We start from the raw sequence: 15733 nt of genomic DNA on the forward strand, positions 1-15733 counted from the left end.
GGTCACTGAATCCAGAATAACATCAGCATCTTGACTTTCAGAGTTGTTATACGCATCAAAACAACTCGTATACTGTCAGGAAATTAGCGTGCAACGTAAATAGCTTGCCATGTATCAACGGTGATTCTGATGATTCAGCCAAGAAATGCTTTAAGAGGATGGAAACTTTGCCCAAGAGCGTAAGCAAAAAGAATTGATTGGTCTCTGAGGACACTTTTACTTTTTTAATTAAAATCAGTCAAGAAACAATAGCGAGCTCTCTTAAGAGGCTTACTTGAGCTCTTAGGCTTTTTTGGAGAGCATACCATATAATTCCTTGCTTCTATAGTAGACTATAGCAGCTTGTGATAAAATACTTAATTTAATAGAAAATATTTTTAGACAGTAATGTGTTTCTGTACATGATAGAATAACTTGAACTTCTCTTATTTGTATTAAGGTGAAAAAACAATAGGAAAAGACCCGCAGATGGCTTTGAGAGACTTTGCAAGTGAGTTGGGAGAAGTTTTTTGTGTGGATTACTCCTGAGAAATACATAACTATTTATACCATGGAACTGGACAAGAACAGCAGTGTTAAAAGCAAAAGCGGGCTCTTCGTTCAGTCCTCCCACCTTTTATCTTACTCTGAGAAAGTTGAGCACAGTATCAGAGACCTTGCAGCAGAAATTAACCGTTCTGTTTTTGGCCAGGCATGTTCCATAAATGTCTCAGAGTTAAAGTTGTCAGAGGAAGGCTTACCTTATTTAAGTTCGTCTTTAGATGCAGATATTGAAATGTACAATAAAGAGAGAAGGACAATTTGCTGTGCCTGTGGAGATAAAAGCGAGGGAGAAGCTAGTATGTTGGGAATGGCATGCAACGATATGCATTTTCTTTGCAGGGTTAGTGATGAGTACAGACAAAGTGATTTAGGGGAGGATTCACAGCTGGAGTATCTCAGTGCTGATGAGCAAGATTATTATGATAGGAATAGCTCAAGTGGGATCTGTAAGCAAACAAAAACTGTAGGAATCCAAACTTTAAAGTTGATAGATCGAGCTCGTGAAGTTCCAGGGGGTGGAGTCACAAAGGAGCAAGATCTTGCTAATGTGTTAGAAGGTTGTTCTCCTATCTGTAAATACTGCATAGGTGATCAGATCTGCATAGAAGCAGCTGTGCCAGAACTTCCCCAAGCACTTCGGGACTGTCTCTCTCTGCCAGCGTACAAAGACACGAGTTGTGATCATGAAGAAGAGCAGACAGAGTATCATAGTGTTCTTTACGAAGGTACACTTGAAAGTCATGCTTGTGGGAGTAAAGAAAGGGTTTCTCCAAATCCGTTCATACATGGCACTTTAGAAAATGAAAAGGTGGAAGACGTTCCTTTGATTGATGGCACACAGTCAACCAAAATGGCTGTAAATGAGAAACCGGTCGAAAGGAATGATAGACGTATTCACAGCGTCTCCGTGAAGCAAGACAATCCTTCCCTTTCACCACAGGAAAGGTCCCCTGCAATAGCCACGCCATTTTGCCAAAGTGCAGGCGAGACTAATTCTTACAGGTGTGATGAAGCCTTTGTGTGTGTACTTGGTACCAGCTGTGTTGACTGTGCTCAGAAGGATGTTGAAACCAAGTGTCCTGTCCCCCAAACTGATGCTAGAGAGAATCCCTTGTTTGGGCTGGAAGTTGTAGGTAAACCTGGAAACACCAGCTCTCCGAACCTGGAACTGGAGTGTCATGCAAACTTGAGTAATGTTACCAGTGACTCTAAAGTTACCGTTCACCAGACCGTTGATGCAAGTTCTGATTTTAGAGCTTGCTTTACAACAAGTAGAGCTACCAGTGCCCAGGCTTGTCTAGTATCCAGGGCTATTAATACAGAGATAACAATGATGAACAAATCCAGACCTGTGGAATGGCGCCGTGAAATCTGTGCCGATGTTGCTTGCAATACTGACTGGTCATGTGTATCTGGTAGTACAGAGGAAACTTGGTCACAGTTTACTGACCTATTGGAAAAACGTTTAGATGGCGGTACTGCAACAGCTGAAAGGAGTTCACAAATTCAGGTGACTTTAATAATTTTGATGCATAAAGCTTTCCCTCCCTCCCTAAGTTGCTTAGAATTCGTCTGTACAAACGTTGATGTGTAACTTTTTAAAATGATTTTGTTTAGGATCCGTGGGAATTAAAAAATAAGCTGTGTAGCAGTGATTTAAAGATAAGCACTGACAGGTGGGTGACAAATTGTTCTTGTTTTAGAACTATAGATAATAAGATCTTATGTTCTTCAGAATTGAAAAGCTGTTGCGACTTAGCAAAACTGATAACGATGGAAGATGGCTGGGGAGCAGCTCACACGCTGGTGGGTAAGGCTGCCTTTTGCAAGACCTGGACAAACCAGAAGAATGAGCTGGTAGAGACCTCACGAAGTTCAACAAAGACAAATGCAGTCTTGCAGCGGGAGTGGAATGACTCCCTGCCGCAGACAGTACTGGCTTGGGGGGGGGGTGCCGGCTGGCCAAGAAGCAGCTTTGCAGAAAAGAGCCTGGCATTCTGCTGAGCAAAAAGTTGAGTGAAAGTCAGCAGTGCCCCCGTACTGCAGGGAAAGGAAACCACGTGGTGGGCTGCATTAGCAAGAGTGCAGCCAGCAGATCGAGTGAAGTAATTATTCATCTCAGTTTGGCACTCATGAGGCTGCAGCTGGAAAACTGTCTCCAGTCTTGGGTCTTGTAATACAAGAAAAATTGGTAAACTGAAGAAATCCCGACGGAGAGTAACTGAGATGGCCGGGAGAGCTGGAGCGCACGATGGACGAGGAAAGGCTGAGGGCACTGGGTTTGTTCAGTTTGGAGAAGGGACTGCTGGGGAGTTGAGGAAGCTAATGGCAGTCTTTAGCTATTTTATGGTGGGTTACAGAGAAGATGGCGTCAGATCCTTTGCAGAGGTGCGCTGTGGAAGGACAGGGGCAGCAGTCACAGTCAGGGAAATTGTAACTGGGTAAAAGAAAAAGGTTTTACAGTAGGAGCAGTAAAGCGTTGGAACACGTTGCCCAGCGAGGTTGTAGAGCCCCGTTTCTTGAGATGAGGAAAAACTCACCTGGATAAGACCCTGAGCTAATTTTGCAATTAGCCCTGCTTTGAACAGAAGTTTGGACTGCAGACCTCCAGAAGTCCCTCCCAATCTAAATTGTTCTGTGGCTCTTATAAATCTGTAGATCTGCAAAGCTGCTAAGTTCCTTTTTGTTCTTATGTTCAGGATTTTTTTTTTATTATTATTTCTAAAGGCCCCTACATTTTGACAAACAAACTGTGGAGGACTCTGAATCAAGCTACTGCAGAAAAATACTGCGGAGAGCTGTCGAAGCGGAATTGCAGATTCTAAACATTCATTATCAGATGTGTTGCCATCATTGCTTGAAGATTTACAAACTGTTTATGGAGGAAGAAAAATATTTTAACAGGTATGTACTTTAATGTCCTTTTAAATGAAATTAATAACTTGGTTAAAAGACGTTAATTGTTAAATATTACTGTTCTACCATGTGCATAGCTCGTCATAATGAGTATGGTTAGGATTGTTATCCGGAGAGTCCGCGTTCACATAGCTGCCGCGTCTTATTTTTAGCCTAAAATTTTCTGTGTCGTGTAACTGCTTTAAGAAAGGCATGCACAGGCCCAACAAAAATAGTTCTGTTTCCAGGAGTGTCTTTCTGTACAGGAGGAAAAGCACGAAAGGAATAGTACAGCGAAGCCATGTAGGAATGGCGTAGATGTATAGAGATGGAGAATCGGGGAGGAGGTAAGGGAGAGAGACAAAAGCAGTGCAGAGCTGGTAAGAAGAGAGGTGGGAAGGGAATAGCGATTGAGGAGTCTCTAACTGCTAAAGTGTACGCCATGTAACGACCTGGAGTTCAACTAAGATTTCCTGAGGCTGAATGCTTACTGTGCTACTGACGGCTGAAAGCTGCCACCGGCTTTTGTGCTGTATCTTTCTCCATCGTTGCCCTGTGCCTTAGAGTATCGCTTGGAGAATTGCAAGCAGAAAAATTCTGGCAGATAGTTGCTAATTGTGTTTCTCTCTTTGTGGCTACCTCTTTTGAGAAGCAACTAGCATTGTTTCAAGCAGTGTTTTAGAGATAACTGAAACGCATATAGTAATGCAGAAAATCAGTATCTTAGTGTCTGCTCCATAGCAAATGTTTAGGAAAGTGTTTAAGAAGGCATGTAGTGAGACCATGAAAACGGAGTGTGGCTCCAAAGAATGAATGTGCAGGTTAGGAATGAGCTAATGTTCTTGGGAAAAAAAAAAAAAATCTTCAAATTTTGCAGATTTGGAAAGTGTTCTGCCTATTGTATCTGAGCAAATTGTAGTGTTTACTGTGTCCTAGGGAGGCGGGGAAAAGTAGTTCAAGCTTCTTCCAGATGCTGGAAGGATCAGGCTCTTACGCAGTCATTTATAACTCCTTAATGAACTTCTCCATGGCGCAGTCCACAGAATTTTAGAAATAAGAACTTCAGATGTTGTCGTCTTTTTTGACCTATATTTGTCAATATGTCAATAGGGATATTGATACCCATTAAAAAAAAATCTTGAAGCACTGCAAAATGTTTGGATGATTCTGGAAGCGGTAAAGTAAATGAAATGTCTCACAAAGTTGATCTCTCTTTCCTATACATATTTTAACAGATGTAATAAAAATGGTTTTGCTAAGACTGAATTGAACTCATCTCTCCTGTCCGTTTTGGAAGAGCTAAAAAAGAGCTATGAGAGTCTGAAAAAGAAAATAGAAATGGGCATACCATTAAATGCACTTCCCCCTCTATCGGTTGAGACAAAGTTGTTCCCAGTCTTTTCTTCTTATGTCCCATGCAAGGTAATTTTTAAATTACTTTTTGTTTTAAATGTAAATTATTTTCTTCAGAAAAGTAACGCAAATATTTGCTTTTTTTGACAGGTATACAGGGAGAATCTTTGCTCTGCGTAAGTAGTCCTGGTGGATGTTATATATCAATAGTAAATGAGAAGTGAGTTTAAAAGATGTTAAATTTGAGAGTTTTTTTTTTTATTTCAGACTGTATCTTGTTGCTCCAAACTGTTCAGCTGAAAGACTAGCAGGGCAGGGTATTTTGGGCACGGTGATTTTACTTTTAAGAAAAGTTGTACTCTGTAGCATTCTGGTATGTGAACTATGGAGTTACATGTTTATTGTCCTTAAAGCAAATGTTTCCAATTAGCAGCTTGTTTTCCCCCTCCGTTACTTTCAGTCCTAAAACCTTTTTCTCACTTCTAATCTATGCTGTCTTTTTTTTTTTTTTAAAAGAGCCTTTTTTTAAAAAAAAAAAAAAAGTGGGCACGCATACAGAAAAGATTTTATCTGCAAAGATATTAAGCATATAAGCAGCAATATCGCCAGGATTATCTTTCAGCTGTGAGGAATGATAGGAAAGTAAGTTAATACTTCAAGCAGGCGTATGGTACTGCGTATGCTCAAGAATCATGGCCAATTTCTTTATGTAAATATTGCTTACTTTTTTAAAATCACTAAGTTAGTACTGCAAACAGCTGTAGGTCTCATTTGAATGTCCTGTTAAGTATTTTTAGAAGAAATCAAAAACTGCATAGAGAATTCAAGTTGTGAAAAGATACCTTGAAACATCACGCAGAAAGCGATCTAAACATAAAGGAAAAACAATTTAATGTAAACATAGAACATCATTTTAAGTTTCAGGTTGCAAACCATGCTATTGCAAAATACAATATAAAAAGAAAGTTCTCCTTTTAAGCTAAGATTTATTAAACACATACAGTGTATTTTACTGTGGGCTTTTCCCGTTATTCTGTAACTAGATCCATTTAAAACAATACTGCAGGGTACTCAGTATCACTGTAGAATTAAAAATGACTTTGCCATGTTTTATGTTAAATTCTTGGATCTTTGTTAGTTCCCCTTTAGGTGCCAGAAAAACAGACCTTGAAGAACCAAAACTACAAGAAATGAAAATTTCTGTCGATGTGGTAGGGACTTCTTCATTATTGAGTTTCATAGACATTGACTTTGTTAAGAATGGTCTACTTTTAGATCGGTATATGCAGGTACAATCGCACTCTTTGTAATTCAAGCTAGAATTGTCTGTCAGTAGTAGTAAATGCATCTGATATGACCCGAATTTTAATCAGCCTTTTAAAATAAAATAACTGAGAGTTCTTGAGCAAGATGTGTAGGTTAACTGTTAAAAATTTACCTGTTTAATGAATTAATATTCTGAAACTCAGAAAAATGACACGTAAGTGCAAGTGCTGTAACATAACTGAAACATGTTTGTAGGACAGTCCTCAGACAGCGTGTTTAACTGATGGCAGTCAGCCTGGACACCGTACTTCGTCCAAGACGTTTGAAGACCAACGTAAAGATCAGGATGTGGAATACAGTAAGCTGGCTGCCCCTAATCCAAATGCTATGCCATATGTTAGCTAAGGTGTTGAAAAAAGAGCTGTGAGTAAAACTTATATACGATGCTCTAGTGTCTTTTCTCTGATGGAACGCTTAATGTTATATTAACTGTATATTACAGTTAATGGGAAAAATTTCACGTGACTTAAGTCAGAAATGCGAACTAGTATGCGTCACCTTTTCGTCATGTAGTTGCAGACTACGTAGATAGATGGAATCCTCTTAAATACACAGAGCAGAAATTCAGTACTCGTTCATATCGGATACCGTGGTTTGAATTTTAACACACTGAAATTTATTTTAACTGCCAAGACTGCAGAAAAAATGAAGTGAATGAACGTTGGTTTGATGCTAAAGAGAACTTGTCAGCAACAGATTTTTCAGTAACATTTGATGAAAAGCAGCAAGAAAAACAAGGCGCAGATGGTTCAAGAGGTGAGTGAAATGCTCTAAGCTGGCATACCTCATGATGGTATTTATACTTACTGTTGGAGTGTTCTGTGTTCCTTCTAAAACAGAGGTATACCTGGGAGAAATGCTAGCTGGGCTTTTAGACTTTGCTTTTCATTTACTTGCATTGAATACCAGTACAGGGAATAAAATCTTTCCATGCACGTTTTTCCTTGAAAACTTTACCTAGATGGGTTAATTAACCATCTAGGTAAATGAATTTTGTACAGGTACTGCCAGTCGTGCAGCTAGAGATCTTTTTTCTGTGTTCCTCTTCTTTCTGCTTCTTCTGACTTCTAAGAGTTAGTTGGGAATGGTCCATGTTCTGAGGTCCAGGTCCCTGTGATGGACATGGTTAAAGGTCCAAGTACCTTGAAATCCGGGAGCTCACGTGCTCCGTGATGGGGATTCTCTGTACCTTAATCATGCTTCAGAGCTGGCACCCGTTAGTTCAGACCGCTGTCTTCTCTGATTGCAGTTAGAATACTGACCTCTTCTATAGCATGTGGAAGAAGTGTTTGTAATTCTCCTTTCCTTCTGAGATTCCTAAATACATTGTTTTCTAGACACTGTTTTGCAGGAACTGTATTTAAAGACGCTTTCCGGCAAGTTATAGGAAACTGGCTGAAAGACCCACACCGGAAAGAACACTAAAAGGAGCAGTTGATTCTGTGTCAGACATCAGGAGATGCACATGGGAAAGAGATTTTTAGAAACTGAACAGTTCCACTTCTCATGCCACTACTTTATTTTCTGTTAAAAATACTGTTCGTTCATTTAGTTTTTTTAGAGGTTTTCTACTTACACGTTTTCCAAAATGTACAGAGAAGATGTTAGCTTGAACTGAAACAGGAGTAGTCAGTAACACTTTGTTTTCTTATGTTTATTTGCAGAAGTGAAGATAATTGACAGTGCAAATGAGTATTTTTTTGTTCATGTTGGAGGCTTAAGTTCTTCTGTGTCAGAGGTGCGCCTGTTCTTACTCACGTTGTGGTCACAATGTGTGTTTATCGTGTGAATTATCTTATGCTATGTTTCATGACCAAACTATGCTTATATGTTTTAGGATGATTTAAGATCGCATTTCCAGAAGTATCAGGTTTCTCGCGTTCTTATCTGTGCAGATTCTGCTAGCTACAGGTATATTAATAGATGTTTTATTTCTTTCAGATTTTTTTGCTGTCAAAATAAGTGACTCTTGGCAGAGAGGAAGGAGTTGTGCATTAATTTGTTTTTATTTTGCTTCAGTAAGTCATGTAGATAACAGGTTATATGACAAAAATTTGTAATTCCAGACAGCTGGTATGTTAGGCAGTCTGAAACGTTCCGTTGAAGTTGAATTGAAATAAACCAGTTGATATTCAAAAGATGAGAACCATGATGTGTTTCTGTCAATAGTATCAGCACTCTTACCAACATTATATAGTAATTCAATATCTTTTACCTAAAGTTTCTTTTTTTTTCTTGATTTTTAAATCTTAGATACGCATTTCTTTGCTTTAAAGAAGCTAATAAAGCAAAGTTAGCTGTAGAAGAAATGAACAGGAAAGAAATAAAAGGAAAGACTGTAAGTCTTGAACTTGTAAAAAATGCATCAGAGAACAGATCTTCAGTCTCTCAGAACCTTTTGAATAAGTCTTGGTATGAAATCCAATCTATTAATAAGTGTCAAAAAGACGTTCAAGATAAAACATTCACTTTGGCTTCCAATTCTGTGAAAGCGTCTGCTGCCACCTCTGCTTCTGAGAAGGTGCTTCTCCTTCCCGCGACTCCCTCAGAAGTTACTCGTGCTACTCAAGTCCCCTCAAAAGCGAACTGCCTTGGTCTGAAACCCTGTACTGAAGGCTCAGAACATTCTTTGGTTGAAATTAATCAACAGGTAAATGATTATTACTAAGGCTCCTTTATGTAGCAGATTAAGAGCCTTAAGACTTGAAGTAACTTCTTGTTCCATGAGATGTTATATTTAATATATATTGGAATTAGGTTAGGTTAGGAAAGCATGGTAGGGGTCAGCAATAAATTTCTGGCATGCTGCAGAAGAGGGAGAGCGCCGTTCTTTTGCTCCTGCGTCAAGTTGTGATGTTCTCTCTTTTTCTTATTTGTAAGCCAGTCCGGAACCTAGGTGTTTATACTGGATTTTTCTTCTTGCTTTTTTTTTTTTTCCCCGATTTCACTTGTAAGACTTGTTTCTATGTGAATGTTTTGTGATTATACAGGAAAGATACTGAGATGTTGAAGAAACTCTTGTTTTAAATACAGATCTTAAAAAAAGTATCCTTTGTGTATATATATGGTATTGTACTCACTTAGGTTTGTTCTTGGTAGGTAAGGCAAAGTTAAAAATTGCTGTTGTTGCTCTAATGAGCTAAATGGATATGCTGCTTTTTCGTTTTAACTGTAAAGTTCTAGTTCTCTAGGAAATAGAGTTTAGATCTAATGTGGCAGGGATGACAATATTAATACATCTTCTGTGCAGTAGGTGTATTCTGTCTTGAATTAATCTGTCAGTTATGCATAAATACTTGTAGTTGTTCTGATTTACAGATCTGAAAATACAGCTGGCCTTACCACAACCACTTATTATTGATCTGGATCCGTATTTATGTCTGTCACTTTTCTTTTTTCATAGCGGGAAGATTTATAAGTAGTAAGGGTATGCAGTGTTATCTGCACAATATTTAACCCATTCACTTTTTGATTATTCTAATGCGTTTCTAGGATACTGGAGAGAATTCTCTGCAGAAAACACCTGCTCTTTTCTCCCCTAATCCATTTGATACCTTTATTCCTCCTAATACACTGAACTTGAGCAGCTTTACCAAATTAATGAAGAAACTTCAAGAAATGCATCCAGAGGCTAGTAGGTAAGAATATTCAGGTTTTATTTCTTCCCTGATTTGTAGTGGAGCCACTATTCATGGTGGCTGAGTTGAGCTAAATGTATTGCAGAAGATGTGACGTAACAGTTATTTCTGTTATTCACGTAGGGAGAAAATTGTAGATGCTCTGCTGGAGGTGAGAACAAACAATAAGGGTATCCTGAGTGGCTTGTCCATAAATTCTATTGTGAAAAGGACCTCTCTAATTCTAAGGAAATCCATGCCCAAGAGTGGGGGGAAAAAGGAATGTAAATAAGTGAGTATTCTAGCCTTCTATGTTGACTATGTTGATGTGAAAACACATTGATTTGTTTACCTGTATAGCCTGGCTAAATTAGGAAGAAACGTCGTATGGAGCTCTGCATGTGCAGGAGTAACCGAATTAATCTCCTGAAGGCTTTCTAAGATTTGTTAACAGTTTTGCAGAACAATCTCTAAACAGATTAGATTGCTAGCTCTGTCTAGTATAAAATGCATTTAATAAAACTGGATATACTGAGGCTTTTATTATGCAAACTCTTTTATGATTAGTGGTGGAGAACTGTTTTAACAGCACTGGAATTACAGACTACATAAATATTCTGGACAAAAGTGACATCTAACGGCCAGTTTTTGTCATAGCATTTCATAAAGAAATCCCGGAAGAGGCTCCGTTTTGATTTAAAAAAAAAAGAAAACAAAAAAACCCAAGGATTTGTGTGTGATATATGGGATTGTCAATTCCAGACTAGAAATGTAATAAAGTAAAGTTGTATGTCTTTTAGGGTTTTTTTGGTTTTTTTTCCAAATTAAAGGACTTGGTAGATACTTCTTTTCCTTTCTCCTGCTGGGTTGCTTTGAAATCTTGCACTGTGACACAGCAGTGGCTGTTGCAGGAAGCGGCAACAAGCCAAACATGCTAGAGAAGAGACAAGTGCATTCCATGCTCCGTTACCTTGATCCTGAAAATAATAGATTGCAACTGAAAGTGTGGCTACACAAGGTAGGCTGGGCTGACACACTGGTTGGCCTCTTCTGGAAGGAGAGGTCCTGCTTCTTCTGCCAGAAGACGACTCTAGCCAACATGAGTAGCTCTCTGCCAGAGTAGCAAACCAGATTGGGTTGTTGAAGGGTTGGATGATCACTAGAACTAGAGAGCAAGCATGGCGGTGGGATTGCATAGCTGGCAGCAGCAGACAGAAGAAGAGCCTAAGCATAGTAGGCCTGTGGGGCTCAGGGAGGGTTTATTTTTTTTGTTTTCCTTTAAGTTAATCTTTTGTCAGCTTAACAAGTTATTTCAGTGAGAAGTCAGGCGAGCACCAGTACCAGTATGGGAAGAGGAGGGATTGCACGGCTGGTGCCGGGGGAGGAATAAGTAGGAATGAGCTGTTAGATCCGTCAGCCAGCTCATTTAGAGCCATCTTTAGCAATGGGAAATTGCAAAAAGGAAGTTTGAGTAGAAGTGAACAGGGGACATCTCCCTGGGGAAAACTGTACAGTTGGGAAGATACTGGGTGAGACAAGTCCCTCTTTTTTTTTTAAAAACAAAAAAAACCAAAACAAAACAAAACCCAGCCCAGAATTCTGGAGAGATACATAGTCTCCTGAAGAAAAAGTCCTTGATTTGGCGCTTGTTCCAGTCTTCCCCTAAGCTTCATGTTCTGCTTGCTTTAGGGCTGCTGGCAGTGGCACTGCCAGGGTTCCTGTGCTGTTTGTGCGTTCTTAGAAATGCGTCACCTTCACTCGGGCCACCAAACACTGCACTCTGTGAAACCACACACTCTCTGTTATTCTGTAGTGTTTGTTTCCCAAAGCGTACCAAATTCTTCATGCTCTGATTTTGGTTTCAAGAATATAAGGAGTCAGTTTGGATGTGTGGAATACTAGGAAGAGGAGATACTGATTTAATTACAAGACCAGTAGTATTTATGGTGATAGCTGGACAACTGTAAGGACCTTTACCACCCTTTGCATGTTGTTTATCAGACTTAATTCTCCAGGCTAGGTATTTATGTACATGTGTCAGTAGCATATAAGTAGACTACAGCAAAACCTTAACTTGAGCAGAACTTTTGTGCATTAAATACTAGAACTGTAATAGAAATCGATCCTGCCCAACCAGGTGAAATAGAAGCCTGGAGTAGAAACGATTCCACAGATGCATTAACAGTACAAATACTTGCTTATAGGCTATTCTTGGTCATTAATTCACCCCAGGCCTTATTCTAGGAAGGACTATCAGTGATCAGAGAAGTCCTTCAGAAAGACTGAATGTAGAGTAAGTGCTGAATACAGAAACATTGGATAGGATTTTAAATCCAGCATGAGATTATACCTGCTGTAGTGATGGTGAGGGTGAAAGACTCCCAACCAATATGCATGCTTGGCTGAGTTCCTTTTGCAGTGACTAATGTAATGCACGTTTGTTGGTTTGGCACTTGACTACCTTGTAAGCTTTTGCTGATGCTCCGTACGAATCAAAACAATGTTTAAAAAAAAAGTCTTAATAGTGATCTGCTGATTTACTTCTACAGGATTGCAAATACGGATGTAAACTCATCAAAAAAACTTATGTTATACTTCACAGTATTTTCCATTAGTAAGATTTTAATAGCTTTCGCGTGTGTTGCGCTTGTCAAATGGTTTTAAAATAGCATGAGTGCTTTGCAGTCAGAATTACTTCGACAGTAGTGTTTTTTGGTCTATGGCTTTGCTAAGGAGAGATCATTTAGAACAATTTTTACTTGCATAATGAGGGAGCTGTGAAATAGCCAAGTCATTAGTGAGTAATGGAAGAACTGTAAGCGTGTAAGTCAAATGTTTAAGAAAAAATGATTCTGGTCAAAGTTCTTTTATAGAAATTCTGGTTTGTGTATAGCTTCAGACTTCCTTGAAAGGTAAACACTTGGAAACCTTATGTTCTTGCAAAGTGGTGAAACATGGAACACAGTTTTATAGATACTACTTTTATGTCAAGCTGTGTTACGCAGCATTTTATGCATAACAAATTCAGCTTCAAAGCATCCTACCGACTCACTTTTTTCCCCCTGCCCCGCTTTGGCTGAATTAGCCCAGAGGTTGATGTATAAATGTTTATAGATCTTGCATATTTGTTAATTTTGAAGCCATAAGTTCATTAGAACAGGTGAGAGGTTGTTAAACCTAATGGCAGTCAACAGTTAACAAGAAATGCGATGATATGACAGCTATTCAGAGTGGTATTAAAAATGGCCGTTTCCCTTACAGTGCCAGTGTCTGCAGTTGGTAGTTTTCCATGAAATTAATAGTAAAGATCTAAAAACAGACATTTTCTGCTTATTGAGATTTGTCCCATCAAATCATGATTAAAATGCATTACTTGAGCAACATAAAGAAATGCATGGAATCTGTACAGTGTCTTTTGGCAAGTATGTTTTATTTTAAGGGTATCCATCTGGCACTCCTGAGTGATACCGAAATTCTGTCCAGCCCAAATGCACACACTGGTAGTATTCACTGCTTTCAAGTCTGGATTTTAGAAAACTGGTAGCGAAACTCGGTTTGTTTTTTATACTATAAACTGGTTTCTAGGAATGGATTTCTAAAATGTAAAGTTTACATCTTCCTTTTTTTTTTTTTTTTTTTTTTTTTTAAACCAGTGTCGACCAGATTTGTTACACAGAGATTATATATTTTATTTTCTTTTTAATCACTTCTTTCACATGGTTCTTGAAGCTAGGAAACTTCTGCATGCAGACTTCCTCCAAACTCTGTAGCAAAATTATCATAGCTTTTACTGATTTTTCTAGCACGCTAAATTTGCTGGTGTTCCTTTTATCTCAGTTCAGGTGTATTCATGCTAAATTTACCTGCTTCCTCTGTTTGTTTGTTTTTAAGGTGATTTCTCTGACAAGGAGGAATTGATCATCTCGCTTGGAAGATTTTGCAAACTCTGTACTCCAGCTTGTTCCAGGATCATATTGTGTTTCTTACTGGTTTTACTGCAGCGGATCTTAATGAAAATTCACGTAGCATCATCGCATGATTTGTGGTCTTATGCGAGACAAAATAACCTGAAGATCGCTTGGGGGTGTCTTTTTGTGTATGAAGATCTTAAGTGGTTCTTCCCAGTTTTCCTGTTCTCCACAGTTGGCTCAAGCATTCAACAACAGGTTTCTCTAAGTGATATAATTAAAGGAGAATGTTTCAGTGAAACAGGACTTCTCCAATACTGGAAGGACGTTTCTATGCTTAGTGATCACTGAAGTAGACAACCCCCTTAATTCTTATACACCTCTTAATTTTAGGCATTTTAGGTAGCTGGTAAGTTGGTTCAAAGTACTACATGTTTAATAAATTGCCAACGTGTTTAAGTTCTTTCCAGATCATCTCATTCTGAATAGTTTGTAGAAATCTCACGTATCCTTTTAACACAAGGCAGGGAAGGGACGACGTCAGAGGAAGCTTTGTTTTACAAAACCAGGCCTCAGTGTTTCCCATACTCATGGACTTTGTTACGTAAACTGCAGTGTTACAACAGCAGCAATTATTCAGGAGCAGAGTGATCTTGAGTCCATTTTCATTTGGCAGTTCTGTAACGTGCTTCTGAGTCTGATGGCCAAATACTTCCTTCAGGATGATGTTCCACCCTAGACTTCTTTTCAGAATATGGAATTTTTTTTTTTTTTGGTCTTATAAATCCACTTCCATGGCTGTAAACAGAGGATGGGTGCCTAAATCCTTCCGTTGTGCCACATAGCCTGGTATAGTGGGACATCCCCCAGAGGAAACTTGGTTTGCGTTGCATAAGTTGACACAAGGGGAGGGGGAAGGATGGGGGGGATGCAAGCGTATTCTTTTGTGTGTGTGGTTAGTGTACAGAAGGGGTATAGCTTTTAAATCCTCTTCTAGCAGATGAAGAAAAGGCAGCTTGGGTGTATGTGTCTGGTAAGGGGGTGAGGAGAACTATCTTTGCTGCTGCCAGGCCCATGTTACCGTATCGCATGGCGAGGCAGTACGTTGTGGCTGTCCAAATCTCTCTCTTTGTTATACTTTGTTCTCGATCCAGGCTGCATTTGCTGCTGAAAAGAGTCTGTCTTGCCTGTGAATAAAGGTTAAAATTTCTTCTTCAAAAAGTTGTGCTTATGTTTTGCTGTTTTCACATTTCATCTCTTCCCTCTCCTCGTAGCAGAACTATTGCAGACAACGTGCTCAAAGCCTAGCACTGTGTTTCGCAGCTGATGTTTTTAAGTTGGATCCTGAAGCTGCAGTTGAGGCCTCGGGTCTGTTTTCTTCCCCGTTCACATCAAGATTAAAACAGCTCTAGGCTTTGCTCTGCCCTGTTATTTGGCCAGCCAATGCTGCCCTTTCCCTTCCCCAGACTTGATTCTGTAATTAAACAGGAGTTATTAGTGCTGTAGGTAAAGCTGACTTTGTGGCTTTGTTCCTGTTGGGAAGGCAGACGCATGCCTAATGTTGAAACGCTGAAACGAGGCCTGGCACGCTGCAGCGGTTGCTTGTTCATGCAGCCTTTTCAAAGGGAGAGCTAACTCAAACGGTGAGAGAAGGCGTTTGTGGGGTGGCGAGGAGCACCTCCTGCTCCGCCTGACCTCTGTACAGCTGGAGACCTCGTTCGTCTGGATGTGTGTGCTCTTAAATTTCTGAAGAGCCCAAGCGAGGCACCTTTCCACATTCGGGCTGGGCAAGAGTTCAGTCGATGAGCTGCAGGTGGAGCTCTACTTGCTCAACAATGCTTTTGCACTCCAAGTAATACATACATATGTGGTGGGTGGGTGCCTGTGTGTACGTATACATGTATGTATATTCTTTCTGAAGTTGCATGACCACAAGAAGGTAGTGTCCAAGAGTCTGTAAACAAAGAAAGGGAAGGCATGCTTCTTCTCCTTAGGCTAGAGGGAGCACCTTAGCAAAAAATGGAAGGAGGGCAAAGGAAAACGTGTGGGGAAGAAAGGATTTCCTTGGGTTTTCCTTTGAGAAATTTTCCG

At 39.5% G+C, this 15733-nt stretch overlaps 1 protein-coding gene across 1 annotated transcript; it reads left to right on the forward strand.

The window, feature by feature from the left end:
- The first annotated feature begins 409 nt into the window (after positions 1-409).
- Positions 410-14858, forward strand: RBM44 (RNA binding motif protein 44). The gene is made up of 14 exons (XM_009685798.2): positions 410-2053; positions 2161-2219; positions 3271-3447; positions 4674-4860; positions 4942-4967; positions 5930-6002; positions 6313-6415; positions 6751-6873; positions 7782-7855; positions 7955-8028; positions 8371-8767; positions 9610-9755; positions 9879-10026; positions 13626-14858. The coding sequence occupies exons 1-13, from the start codon at positions 551-553 to the stop codon at positions 10024-10026; spliced, it is 3090 nt and encodes a 1029-aa protein (XP_009684093.1). The 5' UTR covers positions 410-550; the 3' UTR covers positions 13626-14858.
- Positions 14859-15733: the final 875 nt, after the last annotated feature.

The sequence above is a fragment of the Struthio camelus genome, chromosome 6 (assembly GCF_040807025.1).
Source record: "Struthio camelus isolate bStrCam1 chromosome 6, bStrCam1.hap1, whole genome shotgun sequence".
NCBI classification, from domain to species: Eukaryota; Metazoa; Chordata; class Aves; order Struthioniformes; family Struthionidae; genus Struthio; species Struthio camelus.